The 27,890-nt window shown below is 54.1% G+C and overlaps 2 protein-coding genes across 4 annotated transcripts; one reads left to right on the forward strand and one right to left on the reverse strand.

The window, feature by feature from the left end:
* Positions 1-45: 45 nt before the first annotated feature.
* Positions 46-14,315, forward strand: Llgl1 (LLGL scribble cell polarity complex component 1). Of its 2 annotated transcripts, none has more exons than XM_027427288.2 (22): positions 46-201; positions 3,018-3,115; positions 4,840-4,921; positions 5,026-5,156; positions 5,885-6,040; positions 6,120-6,282; positions 6,369-6,501; positions 6,673-6,727; positions 6,882-7,036; positions 7,111-7,334; positions 7,482-7,549; positions 8,472-8,625; positions 8,712-8,816; positions 9,234-9,526; positions 9,806-9,953; positions 10,124-10,277; positions 11,314-11,609; positions 12,060-12,324; positions 12,445-12,559; positions 12,688-12,800; positions 13,006-13,126; positions 13,217-14,315. In XM_027427288.2, the coding sequence occupies exons 1-22, from the start codon at positions 121-123 to the stop codon at positions 13,293-13,295; spliced, it is 3,189 nt and encodes a 1,062-aa protein (XP_027283089.1). In that variant the 5' UTR covers positions 46-120; the 3' UTR covers positions 13,296-14,315. The 2 variants fall into 2 exon arrangements, with proteins under 2 accessions (XP_027283089.1, XP_027283088.1); XM_027427287.2 differs by having other exon boundaries at positions 47-201; positions 6,366-6,501.
* On the reverse strand, positions 14,262-27,799 carry Flii (FLII actin remodeling protein). 2 transcript variants are annotated; one of them, XM_027427286.2, is made up of 30 exons: positions 27,661-27,799; positions 26,078-26,188; positions 25,732-25,803; positions 23,891-23,971; positions 23,528-23,613; positions 23,278-23,439; positions 23,003-23,106; positions 22,371-22,546; positions 22,136-22,293; positions 21,723-21,807; positions 21,036-21,183; positions 20,804-20,937; positions 20,439-20,651; positions 20,092-20,271; positions 19,362-19,444; positions 19,183-19,257; positions 18,908-18,991; positions 18,649-18,820; positions 17,263-17,367; positions 16,994-17,185; positions 16,513-16,701; positions 16,281-16,420; positions 15,968-16,208; positions 15,674-15,828; positions 15,539-15,599; positions 15,328-15,456; positions 15,152-15,258; positions 14,970-15,075; positions 14,700-14,765; positions 14,262-14,579 (listed from the first exon to the last, which is right to left on the reverse strand). In XM_027427286.2, the coding sequence occupies exons 1-30, from the start codon at positions 27,721-27,723 to the stop codon at positions 14,445-14,447; spliced, it is 3,813 nt and encodes a 1,270-aa protein (XP_027283087.1). In that variant the 5' UTR covers positions 27,724-27,799; the 3' UTR covers positions 14,262-14,444. The 2 variants fall into 2 exon arrangements, with proteins under 2 accessions (XP_027283087.1, XP_027283086.1); XM_027427285.1 differs by having other exon boundaries at positions 20,804-20,940; positions 27,661-27,723.
* Between the last annotated feature and the right edge of the window lie 91 nt (positions 27,800-27,890).

Below are 27,890 nucleotides of genomic sequence, written 5' to 3' on the forward strand. Positions count from 1 at the left end.
GCGGGCGTCCTTGGCGTCCCGCGCCTCCGTGCAGGCCCCGCCCCGCGCCTCAGGACCGGCGGGGCCGGGCGCATCCCGCGGCGGTGGCGGCGGCGGCGGCGGCGGCGCGGCGGGCACAAGATGATGAAGTTTCGGTTCCGGCGGCAGAGTGCCGACCCGCAGCGCGAGAAGCTCAAGCAGGAGCTCTTCGCTTTCCACAAGGTGCGGCGGCGGGGGCGGCCAGGGCGGGCCACGTCGGGCGCCTCTGCCCTGGGAGCGCCGCGCTGCTCGGGCGTGCCTGGTCGGGGTCTCAGGTTGTGCCCCGCGCTGCGCCGTGCGCTTTCTGGCTCCTCTTGTTTCTCTGCTCCTGGGTCTCTGAACCCCTGGTCTCTCCCGGGTGCCCCTTGGGCTCACTGGGGTCCCCCTGGCCTATCTGCCTTTTACTCTTGGCCTCTTTTCTTTCATTTTTGGTAATGTGGCCCGGCTCGGCCGAGGGGCACCCAGGGCCAGGTTTTGTTTTTCTTCAACTCCTGGGCGGGCAAGAGTGGGAGAAGTGGGGGGTGGGGCTGGAAAAATCCCAGTGCGGAGCTTCCACCCCTCTGTCCAGGCTCAACCCTGTCTTGGGGTCCCTAGTCTAGGAGATGTGCTGGTCTGTGTGCCCAGCTGCATTTTAAACCATAGATCCTCAGTTTCCCCCACGCCATGAAACGAGGCCAGTTTCCTCCTTGTGGATTCTGGATCTCCCTGAAACCAGGCCGGCCTGACCTTACTAAAGTTGGAAAGATGTGAGGCAGAAGGGGCCCCGGGAAAGGCCTCACTCCTCACCTTCCCGGCACTGAACAATATAGAGCCCTGCAAGGCTAACTCTGATCTGGAGTGATGGGACTCGGGTTGAATGTTACTTTTATCGAAGAGCCCGTATGTACCCCTGCCATTGAGGATTTGATTTCTCATTTCCATTACGTACGTGAAAAAAATTGAGGTTCAGTAAGGAGTGGGCCGCTTATTTTTCTTGCCTTGTTGTGTGATGACAATGGAGTAGGGACCCAGAGTTTTGAAGCAGCTTCTACCGTCCTGAGCAGAGCTTAAGGACCTTGGACTTCTCTTAGGAGATATGTTTCAGGGGAGGTGCTGCCATGGCTCAATTTTTCCTGTTGCGGTCCCAGGCAGCAATGATGGGGCTGCCAGGATTCACAGACACAGTAACTGAGAGCCTACCAAAGACCTGAGAGGAGAGGAGAGGCTCCCCAGATGTGAGCCTCTGCTTTTGCTGGGGTGACCATGAGAGTGAGCCCCTTGGAGCAAGAAGAAGGATAGGTCTTAGCCAGTGAATGGAGGTGTATAAGGGACCTGCACAGATGGGGTGAGGCTCTGAATCAGCTTGGCTCACCCTGGCTGGCGCTGCAGTGGCAGCAGTTGAGGGTGAGGCACAATTTGAGTGGGCAGCAGAGATAGGAGAGAGGTTATCTTGGGGAAAGGATTTGATTGCCAAAGGGGGTGTTAGGAGATCCCTAGGAAATAGGCCCCAGATTCTTGAGTTTGGGGTTGTGGTCAAAGGTGAACATGGACTTTTACCCTGGGTGTTGGGTTCAAGCCCAGCTCAGACCAGGAGTTGCCTATAGGATGTGCATCTCAAGCTGGTTTAATTTGGATTCCTGCCTCGTGTTGCTAGGGACACAGTGGAATCCAAAAGAGACAACTCTTCATTGAAGGGATGGTGTATGCATTGGGAAGAGGATGAGAACAAAGATCCAAAACAGAAAAGTAAAATATATAGTAGTTCACAGGACTGGCCGGTGCTGTGGATAAAACATGGTGTGATGAGGGTGTGGGAAGTGGCCCTGGGATGATGGTGCAGGCAGGACCAGCTAGGGAGGCCTTTTAGAGCTGGCCATTTAGGAGTGCCAGGTAAAGCACAGTTTGGTGGGGGAGGGGGCAGGAGTGTAGAAGATGTCAAAGCCCTGGCAAGCGCTGCTGCGTAGCAAAAGAGCAAAGGCCTTTGGAGTGGGAAACAGGTGAACTGAGATGCCCAGAGAGCGGCCACATGGTGAGGAGTTGGCTTTCACTGTGGATCAGCAGGGAGGAGGTAGGGATGGCTGGCTGGTTTTCATAGGTGACTTAGTGAGCACTGGTCTAGGCAGGCAGTGGGTAGGCCTGGAGCAGAGTGTGAGAAGGTGACTTCTGTGTGTCTTAAGGTAAGACAATAGGACTCAGGAATTGATCGGAGGTGAGATGCAAAGGACAGACACTACATAAGGGATCTAGCCTCTCTTCCATAAATGAGCCTGCTGGTGTCTACTCAGGAGTATGGGGACTTGCCATGCTGCCACCATGCTCTAGTGTGTCCTGGACACTAGACTGTAAGTCCGAGGCTAACTAAAGGAGGTCAGATCTGGACACGGCATGGCATTGCTCCTGAGAATAGGAATTCCCTGACCTTGGTGGCCCTGCTCTCTTTGGATGGGCTCACTGTCACTGCCAAGTAGAAGCAGGATGGATGGAGTACCATGATCAGCCCAAGACTGCATAGTTAGGCCCTGCCACACCAGCTATTCAGATTACTGTCCCCCATGTGGATGACCTCTTTTATTTATGTATTTATTTTTGAAACAGCATCTCACTGTGTGGCCTATGCGGTCTTCTAGCTCAGGATCTTCCTGCCTCAGCCTTCCAAATGCTAAGATAACTGTGTGCTACCAGACCACATCTGACATCTCTTGAGGGTAATCATGTCCCAGCTACATGGGTGGGAGATTCGTGATTGGTGGGCCAGTGGGAGAAAGCATATCACAGGAAGGGGTAGATACTGCAGCTTGGTGTGTAGGGAAGGGCACTGGACCTGGTTCACAAAGAGCAGAGAAGCGTCAGCATCAATACCAACAGTGCTCAGGACCCCGAATGCTATCCCTGCTTCTGATGGCGCTGGGATTCTTATTCTCTGGCTCTCTCCATGTGGGGAGATGGACAGTACCTTCAGGGTCAAATGGAAGCAGTAGTCCCAGAGTGTTTTGCCCATGTAGCCCTCTCCTCCCTTGCAGACTGTGGAGCATGGCTTCCCCAACCAGCCCAGTGCATTGGCCTTTGACCCTGAGCTTCGCATCATGGCCATCGGCACCAGGTCTGGGGCTGTCAAGATGTATCCTTTGTCACTGTGGTGCTCAGGGATTGCGAGGATCTCTCATGTGCCACCCACTCCATGTTGGGATCCTAGCATAGCAGCTGCTTCATGGAGACATGGTGCTTGTTGGGTCCCCTGAAGAGGTTGGCTGTGCCAGCGTCCCTGTGATGACTCAGAGGGTCTTTTTGTTGGGAGGTGGGTGATTGGAGGGGTCAGTCAGTTTGCAGTGACCACTGGTGTCCTTGTGGGCCTTGATGAAAGGGTGAGCATGTACACACACATAGATACACACACAGAAATATGAAGATTCATGTGTTCAACCCAGGGAGTGAAGGCAGTGCCAGGCTCAGCATGGAGAGTGAAACACTGCCCCCATCTGGACCCTGCTGCCATACAATGGACTGAATAAATGGTACAAAGCAGGCATTTTTCTGCAATCCAGGGTGGGGGTGGGGCAGCAGGCTCCTGAATGTCTTCTTACCAGCCCTGGAAATACCATCCTAACCTGCCTTCAAGAAAACTGAGGTGCAGAGTCTGACAAAAATGTTTCTTGGTAAAGGAGCCCACCCTCCCTTTCCTTACCCAGAGCTAAGGGCACTAGACAAGTTGGGGTGGGAATGGACCATGGTTTATGAGCTGATAGCCTGTGTTAGAGAATGTGGCTGGATGGGGATGTCCGCCCCTCTATTGTGGGCCATTGGATGTGTGTCGGGACAGTGACCAGGTATCCACCCAGCGTGTCACTCCAAGCCCTTGTGGGTGCTGTGCTGCCATTACTCTCGCATTGCTGCAGCGTTGTACCACGTTGGAGGTGTCTGCGTTTGGGTTGTCCACGGTCTTCACTGCCAGGTGCTTGGAGCTGTCCTTGTGGGACTTAGCTCCTTGTGCTAGTGCAGGGGGGAGGCCCCTTCTCTTCCCTCTTTCCTTTAAGTTCCCACAGCCTTGAGCCCCTGAGGTTGGGAAACTGAGGCTAAAAAGTGGTCACCCTTGGTTTCTGAAGCATCCCTTCCCTCTGCAGGGCAGGCCCCATCTCCTGGGAAACCCTGCTTCCTGCCAGCTGCCCCTGCCCTCTCTTTGTCATCCTTGCCAGGCTCAGCAGGGAGTCCCAGCTCAATATCCAGGCAACAGCTCCTGGCTGGTCACTAGGACAACGTTACTGACCCATCTCTTAGCCCTCTTTGGCCCCTTCAGGCTTTGTTGGCCACCATCAATCCTGGAGTTGCTAGGTCTCAGGGCACTTGTTCAAGCAGGTCACCTGTCTTCTAGTCTGTGTGTTTATCTGTAGAGTGGGCAGTGGAAGCTGTCGGCTGCCTGCTCTGGAGGGAACCTGGGGTTCTTGCCCACAGCTGGAGTTGGCTTGATCTGGTGCTACTGTGTTCTGGCTAGGCCTGTTTAACCTCTATTGCAAGGTACTTGGTCCATGCAGATGCATCAGAGACCACATGGGTACCATGCTGGAGTCGCCGTGCTGAGCAGGTTTTTATTCTTACTCCATCCACACCAACTTTCTGCATTTGAGTCATTAGCCTACTGTATAGATGAGGGCTAGAATGATGGACAGTAGCACCTGAACTGGGGGGCTGTGTGGAGTCTGGGTAACTTGAGGGTACAGGAGCAGAGTTGTTTCAGGAAGGGGCCTCATCAGGAGCCTCTAGAGTCATGGATGGAGAGGTCTTGGGAAAGGACCCTCTGAACTGCCCTGGCTTGGTCTGCATGTGTTTGTCCCTGACACGTCACCTCAGCTATGGCGCACCTGGAGTGGAGTTTACAGGTCTTCATCGGGATACAGCCACCGTCACCCAGATGCATTTCCTGCCGGGTCAGGTGAACATCTGCCCTCCTTCACCAGCACCAGGTGATCCCCATCCCCATCCCCTCCTCCCCTCCAGACCAGCCCCATTTTGGTCTTTGTTCCCCCCTCCCATTAGGGCCGCCTCCTGACCCTGCTAGATGACAGCAGCCTGCATCTGTGGGAGATCATCCATCATAATGGCTGTGCCCACCTGGAGGAAGGGCTCAGCTTCCAGCCACCCAGCCGGCCCAGTTTTGACAATGCCAGGTACTGGAAGACCAGACTGGGGCTAGCCACTGGACAGGGTATTGGAGAGGGCCTGTGAGCCTGCTCTGCTGAGGCAGGGCAGAGACAGGCTACAGTTCAAGGTGGGGTGTGTGGAGCCCTGCCTGGGTAGAGCCCTGCTTAACAGTGGTGTCCTTTGAAGTTAGGGTTAGAGGTATGGCTAGCTAAGTCTGAGGCCAGTAGGCAGAGTCTGTGCTTCCTGCTGTGGGAACCTCTAGTTTGGGGGTCCCAATGAATACATATGTTATAACCCAACTCCTTAAACCTGCAGCATGGCACTGTGCTCTCTAGGGGTTTGGAACAGTTCTGTGCCAAGGTAATATCAGCAAAGTCTCAGGCTAGCTCTGAATTTTCAGTGGTCCTCCAGCCTTAGTCTCCCAAGTGTGGGATTACAGGTGTGTGCCACCATGTCTGGCCTTCCTCCTGGCTTCTTGAGTTGGCATGGGAGAAGGGCTATTGGTACATTGGCACACAGCAGGTTGCTAGTAGGGAGGTTTCTCCAGGATGGGCTTGGTGAGGCACTAGGATACCCTAGTATACACAGCAGGCCAGGCTTCCCAGGTAAAGGACCTGGCCTACAGTTCCTGGACTGTCCCAGTCACTGAAGGCAGGGACTATTTGAGCCCCTGTGAGTCCAGAGGGGCACAAGAGGCCTCAGCAAGGGCCCAGCCCATTCTGCCTTCTTACTCTCTTTCCCTCTTTTTCTTTAGTGCCCCTGCCAGTCTTACCCGTGTCACTGTGGTCCTACTGGTAGCCGGCAGCATAGTGGCTCTGGGAACCGAGAGTGGCAGCATTTTTTTCCTGGATGTTGCCACCTTGACACTGCTTGAGGGGCAGACTCTCAGCCCAGATGAGGTTCTGCGCAGGTGAGCAGCAGGTGAGCAGCAGGCAGGAGGAGCTTCCCATTTCTGGGAAGTTCTTCTGACTCTGGGGCACTCTCTGCAGTGTGCCGGATGACTACCGGTGTGGGAAGGCTCTGGGCCCTGTGGAGTCACTCCAGGGACATCTGCAAGACCCCACCAAAATCCTCATAGGCTACAGTCGGGGCTTACTGGTCATCTGGAGCCAGGCCACACAGCGTGTGGACCACATTTTCCTGGGTAACCAGGTAAGCAAGAGAGGTCTGCATGCTCCTCATTCTGGGCCCTCGTCCACACCTGTTGGCTCATGCCATCCTATCCTCATCCGTAGCAGCTGGAGAGCCTGTGTTGGGGGCGTGGTGGCAGCACCGTTATCAGCTCACACAGTGATGGCAGCTATGCCATCTGGTCCACCGACACTGGCAGCCCCCCAACGCTGCAGCCCACTGTAGTGACCACACCCTATGGTGAGCACTGGGGAGGCTTGAGCTGGGGACTGAAGGGCTGTCTGGCCTTGACGAGAGTACTGCCTAGCCAAACCTACAGGAGACTCGGGGGGTAATGCTGGGTCTGGGCCATACCTTGGGGTGAGGCACATGGAAGAGGAATGGGAGGTCTGACACTCTCCCCACCCCCAGGCCCCTTCCCCTGCAAGGCCATCAACAAGATTCTGTGGCGGAGCTGTGAGTCAGGGTAGGTAGAGGGGGCAGTATGGGAGGGGGCTTGTCTGTCTGGGGCCTAGAGGATTAGGCTCTGGGTATATAGGGGTGCAGCCCTTACTGGGTTATCCAGCGTGTACCTGGTTCTCTAGGGGCTCCTGGTTCACATGGAATCTCTCCCTTTGCAGAGACCACTTTATCATCTTCAGTGGTGGCATGCCCCGAGCCAGCTATGGTGATCGCCACTGTGTGAGTGTACTGCGAGCAGAGACACTGGTGACCCTGGACTTCACCTCCCGTGTCATTGACTTCTTCACAGTGCACAGCACACAGCCAGAGGATGGTATGTATTCCACCTCCCTCATCCTAGCTGTCCCATTGTTGCTTCAAGTTGAGCTCACTCGCCCAATTCCACAGAATTTGACAACCCCCAGGCCCTAGCTGTGCTTCTGGAGGAGGAGCTGGTGGTGCTGGACCTGCAGACACCAGGCTGGCCAGCTGTGCCTGCCCCTTACCTGGCCCCTCTGCATTCATCGGCTATCACTTGCTCTGCCCATGTTGCCAATGTTCCCAGCAAACTGTGGGCCCGCATTGTAAGTGCCGGTGAGCGACAGAGCCCGCAGCCTGCCTCCAGTGCCTTGGTGAGTGTGGGTGTGGTGGGGTGAGGGCTGTTTCTGGTAGAGGGCAGTGTCTAGCCTAGATTGGAGATGGGAATGTGTAGGCATATGACCAGAATGAGATGGAGACCATCATCTTAACTTTGAGCTCCCATCTTTGTTGTTTCTTAGAGCTGGCCCATTACTGGGGGCCGGAACTTGGCCCAGGAACCTTCACAGCGTGGGCTGCTACTGACTGGGTAGGTGTGGGATGTGGGTGGCAGACAAGGTCCTGCACCTATGAGGCCTTATTTGCTTCTTGGATGTCGCAGGTTGTTTGGGTACTGAAGCATTTGGTGACTCAGTTCTAGTCCTGGCAAATCCAGGTTGTTCCTGTAAGGAAGCCTCCCTAGCTAGATTCTGGCTCAAAGCCTTAGCCTGCACTTCCTCTTGGCCTGGGACTGAGTTCCAGCACAGCCCAGGCTCCACCCATCTGGCTTGCCATGGACTGGAAAATCTGGGTTGGCCTATGGTGACTCTTCCAGTCAGGTGCTGGAGAGCCAGGCTAGGTCTGGGCACTGATGACTCAGGTCTCACTAACTGCCCTGCCCCTCCCTCCTGCCTGTGTTGGGACCCTCAGGCCTCTCAAGGCAACTTGCCCTTTCCTTTTGAGAGCCTGCTATGGCCTCAGGGATATCGGAGGGTCTGAACTACCTGAGTGTCTCACTGTCTTGGGATCCCACTGGGGCTGGCTCTGCAGCTGTGTCCCAAGGTTGTACTCTAGTTTTGTCTACTCTCCCCCTCTCTGCTTCCCCCACCTTTGCCACCCAGCCTTCCTGCTGCTTCACCTGGAAGACCCTCTTGAGCCTCTTGATCTTCCGAGGGTTCATGCTGTGATTTCTGGGTGCCCATTACTCCCCTCTGTCATCTCCTAATTATCAAGGTGGTTATTCCTTTACCCTCTAACCTGATCAGAGGGCTTGTGGCACGTGGTGAGTGCAGCCTGACGTGCAGTAGGCCTTGAGTACCTATTGGTACTGTGTAGCAGGTGCTTGCTGCTGAGTGCAGTACAATTCCAGTTAGTGTTTAGCATATGCAGTAGGTACCTATAGTGGCCACTGGAAGAATAATTGAGAGGGTGTGGAGTTCCCAGGGGGGCTCTGACAGCCACCCTCTCTACAGCCATGAGGATGGCACCGTGCGGTTCTGGGATGCCTCTGGTGTGGCACTAAGGCCACTCTACAAACTGAGCACAGCTGGCCTCTTCCAGACGGACTGTGAACATGCTGACAGCCTGGCCCAGGCTGTGGAGGATGACTGGCCGCCCTTCCGCAAGGTACCTCTCCTCCCTCTCCCGCAGGCCTGGCCTTTGAACCTAACATAGTTCTGCCCGGTATCATCATTCCCATCTTGTCCCCTCAGGTGGGCTGCTTTGATCCCTACAGTGATGACCCTCGGCTAGGAATACAGAAGGTTGCACTTTGCAAGTACACAGCCCAGATGGTGGTGGCTGGCACTGCAGGCCAGGTGGGCTTGGTGTCCCCAGGTGTGGCTCCTGGGAGGCTTTCTGCAGGAGGTAGCCCTGAAGGGTGGGTGGAGAAGTAGAGAAACCAACATGGGCCGTAGGTCAGAGTGGGAATGGAGCACCAGGTCAGAGTGGCCGGGGTGAGGACCCATGAAAGTATGGGTGCTACCACTTGAGTAGGGGTGGGGAAACCATAGAGGCTTGGGACTGGGAACAGGAATATGGTGTGAGACATATTCTTAGTCACAGATAACCTTCAGTGCTTGACTGTGTGTGTATGGATGCCTAGTGTGTGCTTAGTGGAAGACACTCAGGGTACCAGCTGAGTAGGTGAATGAAGACATTATAAACCGTTCTGGCAATGTCTGAGAGGTCCAGAATGCCCCTCTTCATCTGAGTCCTCTGATGTTATGGTGCAGGTGCTGGTGCTGGAGCTCAGTGACACACCGGCAGAGCAGGCTGTCAGTGTGGCCAGTGTGGATCTCCTTCAGGATCGTGAGGGCTTCACATGGAAGGGCCATGAACGCCTGAGCCCGCACACGGGGGTGTTGCCTTGGCCTGCGGGATTCCAGCCTCGCATGCTGGTGCAGTGCCTGCCACCTGCTGCTGTCACTGCTGTCACTCTCCATGCTGAGTGGAGCCTTGTGGCCTTTGGTACCAGTCATGGCTTTGGGCTTTTTGACTACCAGCGCAAGAGCCCTGTGCTGGCCAGGTATGTGGTATGAGGTGAGCAGTTGGGCAGCAAAGGTCCTGTTAAGATGATCGGGGATTCAGTTTCCTTTCAGAGATTGGTGTGGCAAAGGCAGTTTGGTTGGGAAAGCCCTTATAATTTCTTCATCGTCGAGAGAACTGGTCAGGCCCTCCAGCTGCTGGGCCCATAGGTCCTAGCACCAAGATGCTCTGGTTCCCTGACCTGGACTCTGATAGCCTGGCTTCAGGCTAGCAGGAGTGCAGTGTACCTCCATAGCACAGCTGGCCCTGTCATCCTCAGGTGTACCCTTCACCCCAATGACTCTTTGGCCATGGAGGGGCCACTGTCACGGGTGAAATCTCTCAAGAAGTCACTGCGACAGTCATTCCGGCGTATTCGTAAGAGCCGTGTCTCAGGCAAAAAACGGGCTACTACTGCCAATAGCAAGGTGAGCTGGGACTGGCTGCCATGTTGCCAGGTTCACACCCTCAGGTTTGCTCAGTTGCCTTGTTCCCCTGGTAATTAACTGGGAAGCAGGGGCTTGGATGGTGATGTCTTCTGGTACTGGGCAGAAAGGGCTCTTGGAAGAGCACATCTAAGATCCTCTGGCTCTACCAGTTGCAGGAGGCCAATGCACAGCTGGCAGAGCAGACCTGCCCCCACGACGTGGAGATGACACCTGTGCAGCGCCGCATCGAGCCTCGATCTGCTGATGACTCCCTTTCTGGTGTTGTACGCTGCCTCTACTTTGCTGACACATTCCTTCGAGATGGTGAGGCCAGGGTAGGGACGGGATGGAGAGGCTCGATGGCTTTCTACTGTTAGGAGAGGTGGTGTTCTGAGCACCTGCTGTGTGCTGAGTTGTACTTTGGGATATCTTGGCCACCCGTAGAGCCCAAAGGGGGGACATATTTTCAGGGTTTGCTGAGTGGGCTGCAAGGCTTCGAGCCTTGTAGAGTTGAACAAGAAGCAAAGGAGCCATGGTGAGGTAGGCAGTGAGGGCCAGGGTGGCCAAGGCCCTAGGGAGGGCAGGTAGTGGAGCTGTCGGGGCAGATCAGGCAGGGACTTGTCATTGACTCTGATAGAACGTCCCCTCTGTGCCTTAGGTATATTGGTAGTTTGAAACACAAATACTATATGGTCACATACTCTTACTTCAGCTGCCACCCCCAGGTATCTGCTGCCATTGTGTGCCCTATCCACATTTTATGTGTAACAATCCTGGCTTTTTCAGAACTTGCTTTGTAGACCAGGCTGCCCATGAACTCATAGAGATCCATCTGCCTCTGCAGGGATTAAAGATGTGTGCCACCATGCCTGGCTTATACTTTACTCTTGTATCTTTGTTTTTTTAGATAGGGTCTCACCACATAGTCCTGACTGCCTGGAACATGCTATGTAGATCAGGCTGGCCTCAACTCACAGAGATCTGTCTCTGCCTCTTGAGTGCTGGGATTAAAGGAGTGTGCTGCCATGCCCAGCTTTGCAGGAGGGAGCTGTGTTTCCTGGAATGAGTTGAGGGTGCAGCTTGAAGGCTTGGTGGTATCAAGGACCGGTTTGTGGCTGATACCCACCTTGCACATGTCCTCAAGGTGGCTCATGCCTCTGGATCAGGGCTGCTGTTAGTCTCAGACACAAGTGGGTTGAGGCCACACAGCAGGTATAAGACAGGAGGGAGCCTGGATTTCTGAGATCTAATCCCTACAACTAGTTAGGAAATGAAGGTGCAGGTGAGAAAGAAGGGTCTGTGAGGAATGGGGTTCCTCAGAACATCCTCCTCACTGTACCTGTCTACCTGTCTCCCTCAGCAACCCACCATGGGCCCACCATGTGGGCAGGGACGAACTCAGGCTCCGTATTTGCCTATGCGCTGGAGGTTCCAGCAGCCACAGCAGGTGGCGAAAAGCGGTCTGAGCAGGCAGTGGAGGCTGTACTGGGCAAAGAGGTACAGCTGATGCACCGGGCACCTGTGGTGGCCATTGCTGTGTTGGATGGTCGTGGCCGTCCACTGCCTGAGCCCTATGAAGCTTCTCGGGACTTGGCACAGGCCCCTGACATGCAAGGTGGACACGCTGTGCTCATTGCATCTGAGGAACAGTTCAAAGTGAGTTTCCATGGGTGATGGAGGTCATCCAGGATCTTGGACCCTTTAAAAACCCCTGCTTTGCCCATTTCCCCTACTTTCTGAGATCTAAATCCTTTCTATGCCATCAAGCAGCCTTCAGCCAGTAGAGGCCCCTGAAGGACCTAGGTTCCCCCTAAGCCTCCCAGTTCCCCTAAGGCCTTGCACCTCACAGCCTTCTCCAAGAGTCTTATGGAAATCCCTTGAATCCAGTCCCCACAGACTTATGATATCTAGTTAATCTGGCTGTGGGTAGAGATGAGGTATGCCATGAAGCCTGGGCTGAGTCTATAAATGGGGAGGGCTGGTTCAGTGGGTGTCATTTTGACATGCATGGTTGGGTTGGGGCCTACAGGGCCAGTTGGGGTCTGCCGCTAAGAGAGAAGTGAGTAGGACAAGGCTGGGCCTAACTCATAGGCTATCTGTCACCAGGTGTTCACACTACCCAAGGTGAGTGCTAAGACCAAATTCAAGCTGACAGCCCATGAAGGCTGTCGTGTGCGGAAGGTAGCCCTGGCTACATTTGCCAGCGTGATATCTGAGGACTATGCTGAGACCTGCCTTGCCTGCCTCACCAACTTGGGCGATGTCCATGTTTTTTCTGTGCCTGGCCTGAGGCCTCAGGTGCACTACTCCTGTATCCGGAAGGAAGACATCAGTGGCATCGCTTCCTGTGTCTTCACACGCCATGGCCAGGGTGAGGTGGGACGGGTGGTTGGGAACAGCAGAAAGCATGGTCTCTGCTTATCTGCTGAGGTGTTGGCCAAGGGCTGGAGTGGGAACAGTCCTTACATGCTCTTTTTTCTCTTGTTGACAGGCTTTTACCTGATTTCTCCATCGGAATTTGAGCGCTTCTCCCTGAGTGCTCGCAATATCACAGAGCCCCTCTGCTCTCTAGATATCAGCTGCCCCCGAAATGCCACCCAACCCAGGTGTGTGAGGAGCGGGCCCCTTATCCATCTTGGGTTCTGCACTCTTTGGTGTTAATCCCTGTTCCTGGTTTGGAGATGGACGGTAGCATACTGTAATAGTCCCCATCACACTCCATCTATTTCTGTAGCCATAGGCCTCAAGAGTCACCCAAGCTGAGCCAGGCCAATGGGACCAGAAACATCACCCTGGCCCCAGAGAGCTGTGAAGGAAGCCCTAACTCTATCCACAGCAAGCGAGCTGGTGAGAGGTCACAGGGTTGGGGCAGGCATTGGCTTGAAGGTACCTGAGGGATGAGAGGTCAAGTCATAAGCTCAGTGCTACTGAGCCAGGGCTGGAAGCTGCCAGAAGAAAGGCAAGAGTGCCTGTGTTTGCACACGCCATGTCTAGCTGTGGGCTGGTCTCTAGATGGCAGAGAGTAGATACTGAAGAGCGCTTCTTCCAACAGACATCACAGAGCTACCCGAGGCCACACTCTCACCTGTGTCCATTGACTCAGCTACTAGTGGGGATACCACGTTGGACACCACAGGGGATGTCACAGTGGAATATGTAAAGGATTTCCTGGGGTGAGGCCAGCTGCTCTTTCCCAAGCCTCCATCCCCAGGGCAGCTAGGGGTCTTCCCACCCCAGCCCTTCTGACTACTGCCCCTCCCCAGCTCTCCTGAGGACTCTGAGAAGAACCTTCGGAACCTGGAAGCAGATGAAGCCCGGGCCTACACCCTTCTGATTAAATGAGGTGCTGTGAGGCAGCCAGGCCTTACCACGCAGCAGCTGCCATCCCTTGCTCCAGCTGGGACCCTGGCAGGCCTCTATAATGGTGTCATTCCTGGAAGCCTAGCTGCCTTCCCTTAGCTGTCAGAAGCTTAGGGGACCCACAGTTATGATCATCATAGTTTAGTGCTAGAAAGGGGCTGTCCTGTCAAGACTCAAGGTCTTGAACATTTAGAGGGCCACCTCTGAGTCTGGGTGTAGGAATTGAGGCTCATCCTGTTCAGTGAGCCCATTTCACAGGACAGTCACTGAGGGTGGTAGGTCCTGCCTGTTGAGCCAGCACATGGAGCTTATGTGCCTACCATATCCTGCTATGGACCCAACCTAGCTGGAACCTGGAGCTATCTGGACCTTGGTAGCTAGTGCCTCTGCAACCTACATTGGGCATAGATACTACTCCTATCCTGTTACTTGGTTCCCTCCTAGATCCCCAGCAAGCCCTTCCTCAGGCTGTCATTAAAGGGCCTGCCTGCCCGCCCTGCACAGATTGGTATGGCCTGGGTTTGCTCTCCCTAGCCATCACCATCTGCTTATCCCAGCTCACTGTCACCTTGCCTAGCTCCTTAACATTGAACCCACACTTGTTAACCTGTGGGATCCAGTCTCACTGATGCTGGGCCCTAAAGACACCCCCAGCTTGAAGGTCAGCTGGAGGGAGTGTGCCAGGATCCTCTGTCTTGCACTCCATACTGTCCTTTATTTCTCCTCAAGCAGAGTATTTTTCTAATGCCTGGACTACGCTGGCCAGTAATTTCTAAAGCAGTTTTGGTACTTGCTTCTGGCCTGTGTGTATGCTCATGTGACTGGAAATTGCGAGGCACCGTAACTGGAGTCAGTTGGGTGTGTGCATGTGTGTGGGGTGGTGAGGATGGGCTTCCCTGTAGACTCCACCTTGGGCTTTCTGTCTTTTTTTAAAAATTAGTTTTAATATTAAAAGTACTGATTTTTTAATATTGAAAATAAAAGCATTTAATATCTTTTAAACTACGTCTGCTGCACACATGTGGACACGCTGGTGGGGCTTGCAGGATGTGGGCAAGAGTGGTGGGTAGCTGAAACATGTGCTGGGAGGCCTCTTCTTCCTCACTGGAGTCTCAGGTCATAGATAACTGCTTAGGCTGGGGCTTGGCGGAAGGTGCTCCAGGCATGGAAGCAGCGGGTAAAAGCCCGCTGTTCATTGCCTTTGCGGACCAGGCGCAGGCGGCGTGGCCGCTCATGTTCTTTAGAGCGTGTGTGCTGGATGTATACCTGGTAAGGAAAACAGTGGGCCCAGGTAGTCCTCCGAGTCCTGCTGGACTGCCCAGGATGAGGGAGGGGGCAGGTGGTTCCTGAAGTCATGGGCTGGCTTTAGTGCTGTCCCTTTCTTACCTGGCAGGCCTTCAGACTCAGTTTGATCTCCACTTGACTTGTCTGGGTCCCAACCCACATGTAGACCTGAGGATACAGTGGAGGAAATGGTCACATGGGTGTCTTGGCCTTTTTGGTGTTTTACAGTGCTAAAAACTGAACCTGGGGTCTTTGTATATGCTACTCAAGTGCTCCGCATGCGGCTGGTGGGAATGCTTCCCTCTGGACCGTCTGTTTCCATCTACAACTCCTTACCCAATGGGCAGGGTCTGAGGTGGGGGAATGTCTTACTTCCTGGCCATTGTCTAGCAACATGATGTCATCATCTGCCAGGTCATCTTGGCAAAAGTCAGAGCATTTCTCAGTCACTGCGAAGTAGCCCTTCTCATTGGAACACCTGAAGGGCAATGGTTAAGGTGAAGGTAAGCAAGTGTCAGCACTAAAGAAGCTAGAGGAGGGGTCAGGGCACTCACCTGAAGAGCCTTGTGTGCTTCATGTACTCTGCATCATCATCATAGGGTTTCTGTGCACCAATGCCTACCCAGAAGAAGTTCTCTGGCTCCTCACCTTCATTGATGACCTGTGGAGAAGGGTGTTAGCCAGGACTGTCCTCTGCTCTCATCTTCCTGCCTGCCCCCACCTCTGTTACCTGTTTGCTGTAGGAAGCATCAAACATGCTGTTGAGGATGTCTTCTGCCAGCTTGGCTTCATCAGGGTCTGATGCCCGGCCCACCCAGGCATACACAATGCCTTGGTTGTCCTCACTTTCAAAGGGGACCTGTGGTGTACATAGGGCTTGGGTTAGGTCTAGATTATTTCTTGCCCACCACCCTGCTCTGCTGTCCTGCCCACAGCCTCACCTTGAGGATGAAGCAGAACTCAGAGTTGAGAAGGCTGGAGTCTGTGTTGATCTGGATGCACCTAGGGAATAGGGGGTGGTCAGCAATGTTACCCCCATCATGGAATCCTGCCCTTTCCCCATTCTAGGTACCTACCGGGTGCAGAGGGCACTGCCATTGGTGCGGATCTGATAGAGGCTCGGCTGAAGAGTACCCTGGCCCGCCTTCCTCTTGCCCCGGTGGATGATGAACTTTCTTTTGAAATGGGACAGGAACTTGGGGTTCTCCTGCTGCTGTGTCATACGTACTACCTGGGGATCGGAAGTGCTGGGTAGTTTCCTAAACCCTACCTACCTTTCAAGGGTCAAGCCTCCTCAGGTCTGGTTTGATCACACTACCATCCCAACCATAGGCTATGGGGCACAGCTCAGGGCTTGTAGGAGGGCATACCTCCAGCTTGCCAGGGAATAGGCTCTCAAACTTCTTCTGAAGACTGAAGGTGAAGGTGAGCCAGCCCATGTTAGAGGCCTCCCGGCCCTGCCAGAAGTAAACGATGCACTGAAAATCTTCCTCTGGCTGCTTCTCCTCTGCCTCAGCTTCTGCTTCCTCCCCTTCTGTGCCCTGGACCGAGGCCTTCCCCTCCTTGACTTCCGTCTTCTCTTCCTCCTCATACTCCACAGGCACCCAGTACCTGTGATTTAGACAATGGTGAGCAGGGGTTGCATAGGGAAGAGGACAAGAGGGTAAAGTATTATTATGGCACCTGCAGAGGAAGACATAGCAGTCCTGTGTGTAGAAGTGGCCAAACTCTTCCTCCGGCAGTCGAGTGAACTTCCTGCCCTCCAATACGAAGCCTTCCATGCCATCCAGGTCCTCATTCCATTCCTCCATCAGTTGCTCTGCCTGTCACCCCATCCCCAGGTGAGGTCTCAACACCATGCTGAGCAAAGCCCCCTTACCCCTCACACCTCCCCCTCACAAAGGCTCCATCCCACCTCAGCCAGTGCCATTGGTGGCTGCCGTGGCAGGAAGAGTGCAGTGAGGTCAGCCTTCATCTGGTCTTTCTTCTCAGTGTCACGCTTTACTTTCCCAGAGAGCCCCTGGCCCTGCAGCACAGCCTCTGCATTTCGAGTGTAGTCTACTGTCAACACATCGTCCCAATTTTTGAACTTAGCCTTGAACACCTGTGGAGAATGGTATAATGCCATAACTGGGGAGAGGTACTGCAAAGTTAAGGTTGGGGCTGAGGGATTCAAGCAAGGTTTGGAAAAGCTGGTCAGAGGTCAACTGGGTGGGGTCTAAACAAGAGCTGGAAACAGCCTGGAAAGGTGGAGCCTAGCAAAAGAAGTGGAGACAGGCTACAGAGTGGATGGTTCTGCAAACAAGGTGGATTTGGACCCACCTTTGCAGCACAGTAGTGCCAGTAGGCCAGCAGAGTGTGCAATGGAAAGCAAGCCTCTGGGTGTGGGGGTATACCTGAGCCTCGGTGCCTTCCAGGCTGCGGCTGACCACTGCATGGCGTGGCCGGTGCAGCATCCCACACAGCTCCTGACCTAGTTTGAGTGCAGCAGCACGCACTAGTCTTGGGGACTTGCGGCCAAGCCAGATGAATACATCAGACCAGCAGTCCAGGATGTACACACATCGTGTGTCCAGCAGGCTCTGCAGCTGTAGGACAAGGGGCTGGAGGTCAACACCTGGCCAACATAGGAGACAGAACCCGTGCACGCCTCCTACCAACTCACCAGTCTCATTCCTGGCATTAGTTCCACCTTGGGCCGTTTTTTATGTTCCACTGACAGCTTGTAGTTGATCTGGGGAAGCTCCAAGTAGCCCAGGCCCAGGCCCACCTGGGAGGAGAAGGAGATAGGTATAGCAGACCCCACCACATTTGCTCTGATTTGGGGCCTGGCTCCCCACCTTGCTATTTGGACTTGCTTCCCTTCAAACTGAACTACATTTTAAAGAGCTCCTAGCAATGGGTCTAGTGTTCATTGGGCTTTTTTCCTAGTGCAGGGAGCAGTTGTAGGGTTTTGCCTACACCAGGCAAGTGCTCTACTATAGAGTCCTATTCCAAGCCAGTGGAAGGGCATTTAACTTTATTACTATTTTTAAGTAGGCATATTGTGCCTGTATATATGTGCATTGCATATATCCTTGGTGCTTATGGAGGGAGGCCAGAAGGCATATTGAATCTCCTATAACCAGAGCTGCCATGTGGGGTCCTGGGACTTGAACCCAGGTCCTTTGGAAGTACAAGTGCTTTTAGCCACTAGGCCATCTCTGCAGCCCTTGAAGGGCTTGTTGGTTTTTTTTTTTTTTTTTTTTTCTTTTTGAGACAGGGTTTCTCTATGTAACGGCCCTAGCTGTCCTGGAACTCAATTTGTAGACTAGGTTGGCCTCAAACTCACAGAGATCTGCTTGTCTCTGCCTCTCAAGTGCTGGGATAAAAGGTGTGTGCCACCATTGCCTGGCTTTTAAATACATGTTTTCCTTACTTGCCTAATCTAGGTCCTTACTATTGTTGCCAATCTTCCTTCCTTCCTTTTTGGTTTTTCGAGACAGGGTTTCTCTGTGTAGCTTTGGAGCCTGTCCTGGAACTTGCCCTGAAGACCAGGCTGGCTTCGAACTCACAGAGATCCACCTGCCTCTGCCTCCTATGTGCCAGGATCAAAGGCATGTGCCACCACCACCTGGCTGTTTCTAATTTCTTAACTCATCTCTTTCCTGCTCATAAGAACCTTAGTCTTGCTGGGCGGTGGTGGTGCACACCTTTAATCCCAGCACTTGGGAGGCAGAGGCAGGCCATCTCTGTGTTCGAGGTCAGCCTGGTCTACAAGAGCTAGTTCTAGAACAGCCTCCAAAAAGAGCCACAGAGAAACCCTGTCTTGAACCCTCCCCCACCCCACCCCCCAAAAAAGAACCTTAGGCTCCTGCCATTCACAAAACTAAGGCCAAATTCTCAGCTCTGGTACCCAGGAGCTTCTGGCCTACCTTCCAGAAGTGCATGCCAGCTTCATCCTCACAGCTAGCTGGCTTCCAGACTGAGCTCCTTGTCCTCTTCTCCCAAAGCCCACAGCACAACCAATGCACTGAAGTCAGGTTTACTCTGCATCCCAGCACCGACTCACCTTGTACAGCTTGGGCTGGGGTGGCCAAAAGTCATCAGGCACATGCTTCTTGATCTCAGAGGGCTCCCCCCCCAGTACCTCCCAGAACTCTGGGGGCTCTTGGCCCTGCACCACGAGTGTGATTTCTGCCTTCCCTTTCCGCTCATTCTTGTTAATTTTCTCTGCAAAGAGCCTGAGGACAGATGCAAAGCCTTCAGCAAGGTGATGTTGCTCTTAGGGATGCCTTCCTTTGCCCAGAGCATCCGTAAGACTCACTTACCTGGCCTTGGTGGTGTTGCTCAGCGTAGCCTGGGCCCCCCGCCACACATAGATGTCCAGTCCTCGGTCCAGGAGGAACACAAATCTGGGTAGGATACAAGAGCTGTAATGTAACTCCCTGTCACTGACACAAAAGGTGATAGCCCCACCTATGGCCCTTTTTGGGTGGACCTCAGCTTTTCTTCCAAGCTCTGAGGGGAAGTTAAGATTGCTTCCTCATAGGTGGGAAGGCAACTAAGGGCAAGCACCCCCACTTCCTCTCCTATCTGTGCTCACCTTGGATCCAGTGAGGCCCCCTTGAGGGGCACAGGCTCCAACTTGATGTTCTTTTTCCCATATACACGGTACATCCTGGGGGGCAGGGCAAGAATGACGTGATGTGGGCACCAAAGGCCACCCTTTCCTCCACCCATTCCCAGCAGTCCAGGCCAATGCCCTCATCTCTACATGCTTACCTGGTGACATAGTGTGTATCTTCCACAGTATAGAAGCCACTGGCTGTTCCGCCTTCGATGTAGGAGATGTCATTGTCAAACACCTATTGTGTGAGTATGGTTCTTCATCACTGAGTTGTTCCCCGCCCTTATCAACTACCTGTCATGCTTGGCAGAGTTTACCCAGCTGGAGTGTGGGTACAAACCCACAGTGATTAGGATGGGGTACATGTGCTGGAGAACAGGGCTGCACATGTACAGAGGGTGGACAGTCTGAGACGTGTTTATGGGAGCTAGCAAACCTGGGCGGCCTGCGGTAAACTCTCCAGCTACATGCCATCTCTAAAGGGAACCCAGCTGGCAGTAGGGGGAAGGCCAACTAGCTTTGCATTTTTTCTTAGGCCTGGCCCTACGCTTAGCCTCAACAGCTGTAGGTTCCAGCCCATTTCTCAGCTACTCTCCTCATCCTGTCCACCAGCTCCCATGCTAGTCTGCCAACCCCCCTTCTTTGGCCATGGATTTCAGGCTCCCCAGACCTCCCCTTGCTGTCTGCAGTTTCTTGAGGACCTTTGGCCTCAAGTCCCTGCCCCACCTCTGTACATAAGGCCTGAGTGTGTGTGTGTGTGTGTGTGTGTGTGTGTGTGTGTGTGTGTGTGTGTGTGTGTGTGTGTGTGTGTGTGTGTGTGTGTGTTGTGTGTGTGTGTGTGTGTGTGTGTGTGTGTGTGTGTGTGTGTGTGTGTGCTGGCTGCACCTGCAGGAACTCCTCGCTCTCATCGCCCATCTCCTCTCGCAAAGTACGGCACTCGGCACCCAGGTAGTTGCGCAGATTGACTGCATGGATGGCAGAACAGGCTTTCTTGTCAAGCGTGGCTTCCCCACCAATCCAGTAGTAGATCTCCCAGTTCAGGGAGCCACTGTCATCCAGGAAGGTCTGAGGAGACCAAGGCCATCAGCTATGAGAGACTTCATGGGCTTCATGGTTTCCCAGCCCCTGGAAATGCATGTGGCAACCACTGCCTAACTATAAAACGCAGCCTGCCCACCTGCCCCCTGATCTCACTGAGCCACACCATGCAGAACACTAGGAGCCAGCCCTACCTTGAGTACAATGTAGCAGTCAGCTTCGTAGAATTTGCCATGGAAGGCTTCCTCCACCAGCACAGGCACAAAGTTCTCAATTTGCCAGATGGTCAAACCCGGCAGCTGGCCCACATCCTCCGTGAAGAACTCTGAGTAGTCAAGGCGAGGCTTTTCCAGGCCCTGGTCCCAGCGCCTCACCTTCCCCACAGGTCCTCGGGCATCTACGCTTTCCTGGGAACACAGGAGCAATACTTGACTCTACTGAAACACTAAGACTTGCCATCAACACAGGACCTCAGTGCTAGGAATTCTCTCTGCCCAGGGCCCCTCTTCCTCTTGAGCAGAGTCCAGACCTGCCCAGCCCTAGCCCTGAGCTGACTTACCTCTTGTTTTTTGTTTTTCTCCTGGGCAACATCTGACATGCCCTTTAGAACTTGCTTGGCCTGGTCATCCTGGGCTGAGTCCTTGCGCCTCCGTAGCCGCATCTTTCGAGCCAAGGGGTCCTTGGACCCACTCCCTACTTATGGAAGGTGTAAGTATCTGAGCCCTTGCAAATGGGTAAGCAGAGGCCCAGAGAAGTACCCTTGTTCCCACGCCAGATCACATCCTACTCACCAGCCGCTGCAGCAGCCACTGTGGCAGGGGAGGCACCAGCCAGCCTCAGCTGGTTCTGTAGTGAGAAGTCAATGTTGTACCACTCGGCAGTTCGGTCAGCAGGCTTGGGTGGCATTACCAGGCTGGGGTTTTCTCGAACGTCCAGGACCTGTTAGGTGAGCAGAGATGATGCTGGGCTGGGCGCTTACCTCCAACCCACATCATACCTGGCCTCTAACTGGTCTGTAGCTGGGACCAGGAACTAAGTTCTTACCCTGGCCACCCTGCAGCTGCCTATGGGGCTTCAGTGACACTACAGTGTGCTGAGAGAAGATGCTGTCCCCAGTGGCACCAGGGCATTGACACTAGAAGACTATTGCTAGGTCTCTCTCTCACTCCAAGACAAAGGCACATCCTCTGCTCCCCGCCCCCCCCCAAAAGATTTAATTATGTATACAGTGTTCTTTCTGCATGTATGCCTACAAGCCAGAAGAGGGCACCAGATCTCATTATAGAAGGTTGTGATTCACCATGTGGGTGATGGGATTTGAACTCAGGACCTCTGGAAGAACAGCCAGTGGTCTTAACCTCTGAGCCATCTCTCCTTTAATCCCACTGCTCAGGAGGCAAGGACAGGAGGTTCTCTGGAGTCCCAGGGAAGCCTGATCTACACAGTGAGCTCCATCTCTGTTGTCCCCACTGCCTGACCTCAATCTCTGTCAGGAAGTGGATGGCCTCTGGGAGGGTCACCAGGCGGTTCTTGTTCAGGACGAGTTTCTTCAGCTTTGGGCACCTGTAAAGACAGGGCCAGCCAGAGCTTAGGGGATATGGTGTTACAACTGGGGCCAGAGGAAGGGTGTCTTCTCAATTCTTTGTCTCAGAGCAAGGGATCCACATGATTCACATGAGGGTCTGATTTTTCAGAAGAAGACAGAAGGCACACACTTACATGGTGCTGGACCCCTTCCGACTTAGACCCTAATATTATACTCCTAAAAGGTGCCATGGGAAACCTACAATGGGTGTGGAATGGGATGGGGCCTCAACCCTGAACGCTAACCAGTCATTAGCAGGATGCAGGCAGATCACGAGCTCCCACCCCGGCCCAACCTGCCCAGCACCTGCAGAGACTCTCAGGAATCAGCTCCAGGTTGTTGTTAGCTGCCATAAATTCCTCCAGGCTGCTGAGCTTGCCAATGCCAGAAGGTAGCCCGTCGAAGTCCAGCTTGTTGGAGTTCAGGTACAGCTTCTTCAGTTTGGTCAGCTTGCAAATGGCTGACTGGAGGGGCAGAGCATCAGTTAGGGCAGAGCCCAGCACTCCCGCCCAGCCCACTCATGTCCCAGGCACAGGCTCACAGGCAGGGAGGTGAGCTGGTTACGAGACAGATTCAAGGTCTCCAGGTGAACCCACTGGTCAATGCACAGGGACAGCTCTGCAATCTGGTTGCTACTGAGGTTGAGGCGGTGCAGGTTGGGGAGGGTGTACAGACACTCTGGCACCCTTGTCAAGTCGTTGCATGACAGGTCCACATCTGGAGCATTGGAGGGAGCATCAATTAGGATCCACACAGTAGCCACCAGAAGCAAGGCTCACTGTGAATCCCTAAGACCACCAGGTTGTGTGGTCTTAGGCAAGCCTCTTTGACCTTTAGTTTCTATGTTTCAGAAACTCCCTCATAGCAGGTGGTCTAGCGACAGAAACCCAGTCAGTGTAAATTGACCATGGTGTGTAGAACTGTAATCCCAGAAATTGAGAGGCTAAGAGAGGGAGACTGCTATGAATTCAAGGCCAACCTGTCTACACAGTGAGCACCAGCCAGACCAGGCAGCCAGAGTCACACAGCAAGGCCCTATCTAAAAAGCATTTTCACAGTAACCTAACGTATCTGTGAGATGGGATTGAAGAGGCAGGACTCTACCCCTGCATTCCCAAGGAAGCAGACAAGCTCAAACGGGTGAAAACTTAGGGGCTCCCAGACAGTCCAGACCTGAAAGGTTGCTCAGGCCCTCCAGGCTGGTGGGGAGGTTGCTCTGGGTGCGTTGAGTATTCCTCAGGTGCAGGGTCTGTAGGGCCATCATGGCTGGGAGCTGCCTGTGAGGAAAGAAGTGGTCACCCTAAGACAAATCCATTCAAGGGGTGTAGCTGGCGATGGGGTAGGGAGAAGGGCCTGACGTTCAGCAAGCACAAGCCAGCGCTGAGGCCTGAGGCCTCGGGTGGGGAGGGCCAGGACCCCTGGGACGCAAGGAGAAGCAAGGCACCTACCGGAGCTGTGCATGCAGCAGCGGGTTTCCATTCAGCACCAGTGTCTGAAGGTGCACGAGGCGGCGCATTTGAGGTGGAAGGCTCTCTAAGCGGTTCTCACTGAGGTCCAGGTACAGCAAGTCGGTAAGGTTGATGAACAGCTGGTTGGGGATGGAGTCGATGCTGTAGTGCAGAGGGAAAGGCTGGAAGTCAGCACTCCATCTCACCTGGCTCTGCACTGCCCACCCGTGCAGCCCCATCTCCCCAGCACCTGTTATGGCTGAGGTTGAGCACCAGCATGTTCTTGGCATTCTCCAGCTCCCGTGGGCATTCTGTCAACTGGTTATGACTCAAGTCCTAGGGAGCAGGGGCAAGGTCAGGCCAGGGTGGCCCACCTCATGCTTCTGCCATACTTAGGAATCTGGCAGAACACTGAACAGGAAGTGGTGAGCATTCAGGGACAGAGGGAAGCAGACCCAGAGTGGAAGGGGGCGAGTTAGGGAACGGATTCCATGAGTGATGTTGGCCCAGCACTGTGTATTTAAGGGATGATGATGGCCCCAGAGATTGCTGTCAGGAGTAAGGACTGAGTGACTGGGCATCCTAGGGGCCAGATAGGCAGGTAACCACTGACCAGAACCGAGAGATCATCCAGCTTGAAGATATCATCGGGGACTCCAGAGTTCTTCAGGCTGTTGGCCCGAGCTACAATGGCCTAGGTGTATAAGGAAAGAATTTGTGATCCTTACTCTCTGCCCTTGGGGAAAAACACAGGCCAGATGAGGAGCTTCTGCAGAAACTGGAGGCAGCCAGGCCTGAGGACTCTCCTACCTCTGACCTTTGCTCATACAGTCCATCTGGTGGGCTCATTCTAGCCTTCTGGTGTATGTCTATTCAAACTTAAAAACCCAATGCCAGTGTGCCCCAGAGCCCCACAGTGGCCCTCAGAGTTGTGGTACTGGGATGAAAGCCCAGGGCTTTGCATGTGACACTGTCACTGAACTGCGTCCCCACCTTTTTTTCCCTCCAGAGATAGGGTCTCACTATGTAACTCTAGCTGTCCTAGAACTAGCTCTGTAGACCAGGCTGGCCAGAGATCCTTCTGCCTCTGCCTCCCCAGTGCTGGGATTAAAGGCGTGCAAACCCACTTTTTTTTGTTTTGTTTTGAGACAGGGTTTCTCTGTGTAGCTTTGGAGCCTATCCTGGCACTCGCTCTGTATACCAAGCTGGCCTCGATCTCACAGAGATCTGCCTGCCTCTGCCTCCATCCAGACTGCTGGGATTAAAAGTGTGTACTACCACCGCCCAGCCACTTTTTATTTTTTGAGTCAATGTTTCCTTGGCTTGTCCAGAGGAGCTTGAACTCACTCTGTAGCCCAGGAGGGCTTGTACTTTCGATTTTATCTACTTTAGCTTCTCATAGCTGGGATTATAGTTTCTGTGCCACTGGCTCAGAAGAATGTTCTTTTCCTTTTATGTGTATGTGTGGATGCCTACATGCACACATGTGCACATGCGCAGCTCAATGCAGTCACTGCAGGCTAGTCATGGCCTTGACAGATTGGTGCAAGTCAGCTAACTCCCCTGTTATGTGATACTAGATAAGTCACTTCATCACTGTGTACCCCTGAAGCCTCACTTCATAGATTGTAGAAGTTTGAGCAGAAATGGAGACAGTGGTGTTCACTGCTGTTTCTGAGTCTCAATGTCTAATGCAGCCAGAGCCACATCAGCTGTTTTCCTATATGCACCCCACCTGCTGGAGTAAAGAGAAGACTTGTCCAAAGCTACTTAGCCAGTGTAGTAGTGTGGATGAGAATCGTCTCCATAGGCTTATATACTTGAATGCTTGGTCTCTAGTTGGTGGAACTCTTTGGGAAGCATTAGGAGGTGTGGTCTTGTTAGAGGAGGTGTAATACTGGGGGCAGGCTTTGAGGTTTCAAAAGCCCACACCATTCCAGTTCACCGTCTCTGCTTCGTGGTTGTCTCAACATGTGAGCTTTCAGCTATTGCTCAGCACCATACCTGCCTGCTGCCTTGCTCCCCGCCTTGACGGTCATGCACTCTAATCCATGGAGTTGGGAGCTCCCAAATGAAATGCTTTCTTTTATAAGCTGCCTTGGTCCTGTGCTTTGTCACAGTGATAGGAAAGTAACTAAGACAGCAAGTAAGTGGCAAGGCTCTGGTTTACAGTCAGGAAGTCCAGGTCCAGAGCCTGGCCCCTGAACATCTAGGGTTTCTGGCCCTGAAAAGACAGGGCTGGCAGGGGTCTGATTTTCAGGCCATCTTCCAGGCTCAGTCATACCAGCTACACTGCTGTCTGGGAGTGACTTCTGAAAAGTCACCTGCTTGTGTGGCCAAGGGTCTTTACCTGTGTGCTAGATGTCAGAGGCACATGACAAACAAACATGGACTAGCACCATGTTCTACCTGCAATGGCTGTGCTCACAACTGTCTGTAGTGGCCAACACTCACCCGAAGTGAAGGTAGACTGGACAGCTCCCCATGCAATGTAGTCAGGTTGTTGTGGCTCACAGACAGGTGCTCCTGGACAGGACAAGAATCAGAGGCTGAGGTGGGGACCTCAGATGTGCAGCCCTTGTCTGCCCTGTAACTGCACCATCTAGAAAGGCCATCTCAATAGTTCCCTCTCTTTTACACCCTCACCTTCCTTGTGTACCTACCAGGTCAGGTACACACTCCTACTCCATCATCAGCTTTGCCTGTTTTCTCTCTATGTGACTAATCATTTTGGCAGGGTGTGCCCACCTGGCCCAGTCCCAGTGACAGGAGCCCCCTCCCAGCTGCCCAGTGCCCTTACCAGCTTCTGCAGAGCCCCTAGTTCTTCAGGCAGGTAGCAGAGGCCTGTGCGGTTCAGCTTTAGCCATCGCAGACTGGTCATAGCTTTAACATTCTCAGGGAAGTAGCCACCCTGGTGGGAGCAGTCAGAGTGAGGACGTGAGGGAGATGGGTGCCCCGGCTCCCAACACCTACTGTGGTCCTCATGGAGTCTAGAGGCCAGAGTCAACCCTTAGCCTCTTCACTTTGTGTTTCGACTTCTTACTCACAAAATGACACTAATGAAAGCCCCGAAGGACAAACATACCCAAATCTTTCTCTCCTGCTGGAGTCTGTGTCCCTGGGAGGCCACACAAACATCGTGTGTTTCAAGCAAAACCCAGCCCTCCACTGTGGTTAGCAGCACTCACATTGCCTTGCCTGGTGTTCCAGTTTGGGTTGTCTGCAGTGAGATTCCCCAACACTCCCCAGACTGTACTAAGGGCCCAGCTCCCCACCATTCCTGGCACAATCTCTCCATTCATCCCTCATATGTAATGCCCACTTTAGTACCACCTTGGCCATTTCTTTCTCTTTTGGTTTCCTGAGAAGGAGTTTCTCTGTGTAACCCTGGTGGTCCTTGAAGTCAGAGAACCGCCTGCCTCTGCCTCCTGAGTGCTGGGATTAAAGCACTCAGCGGCTAACCCTGGCCATTTTGACATCTGAGCAGCATGAAGTTTAATTGCCTTTTGTTATTGTCTCCTCCTCCTCCAGCCACAGAGACCCCCAGGTGAGGATGGTGGGAATGTGGACAGGAATAAGCAGTGACAACTGTGTACAAAGTCAACTGTGTGTCCACGTGCAGACAAACCCAGGAGGACCCACCCCACCTCTTTAGTGCCCCAACTCGATATCTAAAGGGATGCCAGGCCTCTGAGCTGCCCCTCCAGTCCAGCTTTCCTCTCCCCTGGGCCTGGTATCAGCCTGTCTCATTATTGTTATTATTATTATTATTATTTTCAAAACAGGGTTTTCCTGTGTAGCTATGGCTGTCCTGGAACTCTTCGTAGATCAGGCTGGCCTCAATTCCTCTGCCTCCCAAGTGTTGGGATTAAAAGATTGTGCGCCACCACGCCCATAGCCTGCCTCTTTCTTGACTACTAAGAACTTGGGCTGCCGGTTGCAGGTCCCCTGGCCCATCAGTGTGGCAGCTGCGCAGACCACACCGCTGAGGACCTCGCACACCTGCAGACACTACATACTAACAGATCCCTTTCCATTCCACGCCTCCGAACCGGCTGGTCCTAAACCCCTGGGACAGAGGAACCCCGGGACTGTAAGAGGAGATGTGACTGGCCCCGGACCACAGGGTGGGGCGGTGGCCGGCTAGGGCGTGTTTCCCCGGTGGTACGGGCTCGGGCGCCCGCCCCGCGGCCCCTCTCCAGTGCGGCCCGGGTAACCCCCACCCCAGCCCCGGCTCCGGCTCCGGTCTTCCGCGGCGGGCGGGGCAGGCCCGGGAAGACTCCCGGAGGCCCGCCCGCCCCGCCCGCCGGTCCCGGAAGCGCCGAGGGCGCGGCCCAGAGGGATGGCCTCGGGGTCGCCCTCCCACTAACCCCCCTTGCTAACCTTGAAGTCGTTGCCGCTGAGGTCCACGCCGCGCACGAACGGCAGCACCCCGGTGGCCTCCATGGTGGCGCAGGTCTCCGGCCGGCGGGGAGGACGCGGGGAGGCCGGGAGCCGCGGGCTGGGTCAGCTCCGGCCCCGCCCCTTTAACCCGCGCGCGCCTCCTCCCGGCCGCGGCCTCTGCGGGAAGTGCGCCGCCGCGGCCCCGGTAGCTGGAGGCGTCGCTGGGCCCA

Source organism: Cricetulus griseus, chromosome 7 (assembly GCF_003668045.3).
Source record: "Cricetulus griseus strain 17A/GY chromosome 7, alternate assembly CriGri-PICRH-1.0, whole genome shotgun sequence".
NCBI classification, from domain to species: domain Eukaryota; kingdom Metazoa; phylum Chordata; class Mammalia; order Rodentia; family Cricetidae; genus Cricetulus; species Cricetulus griseus.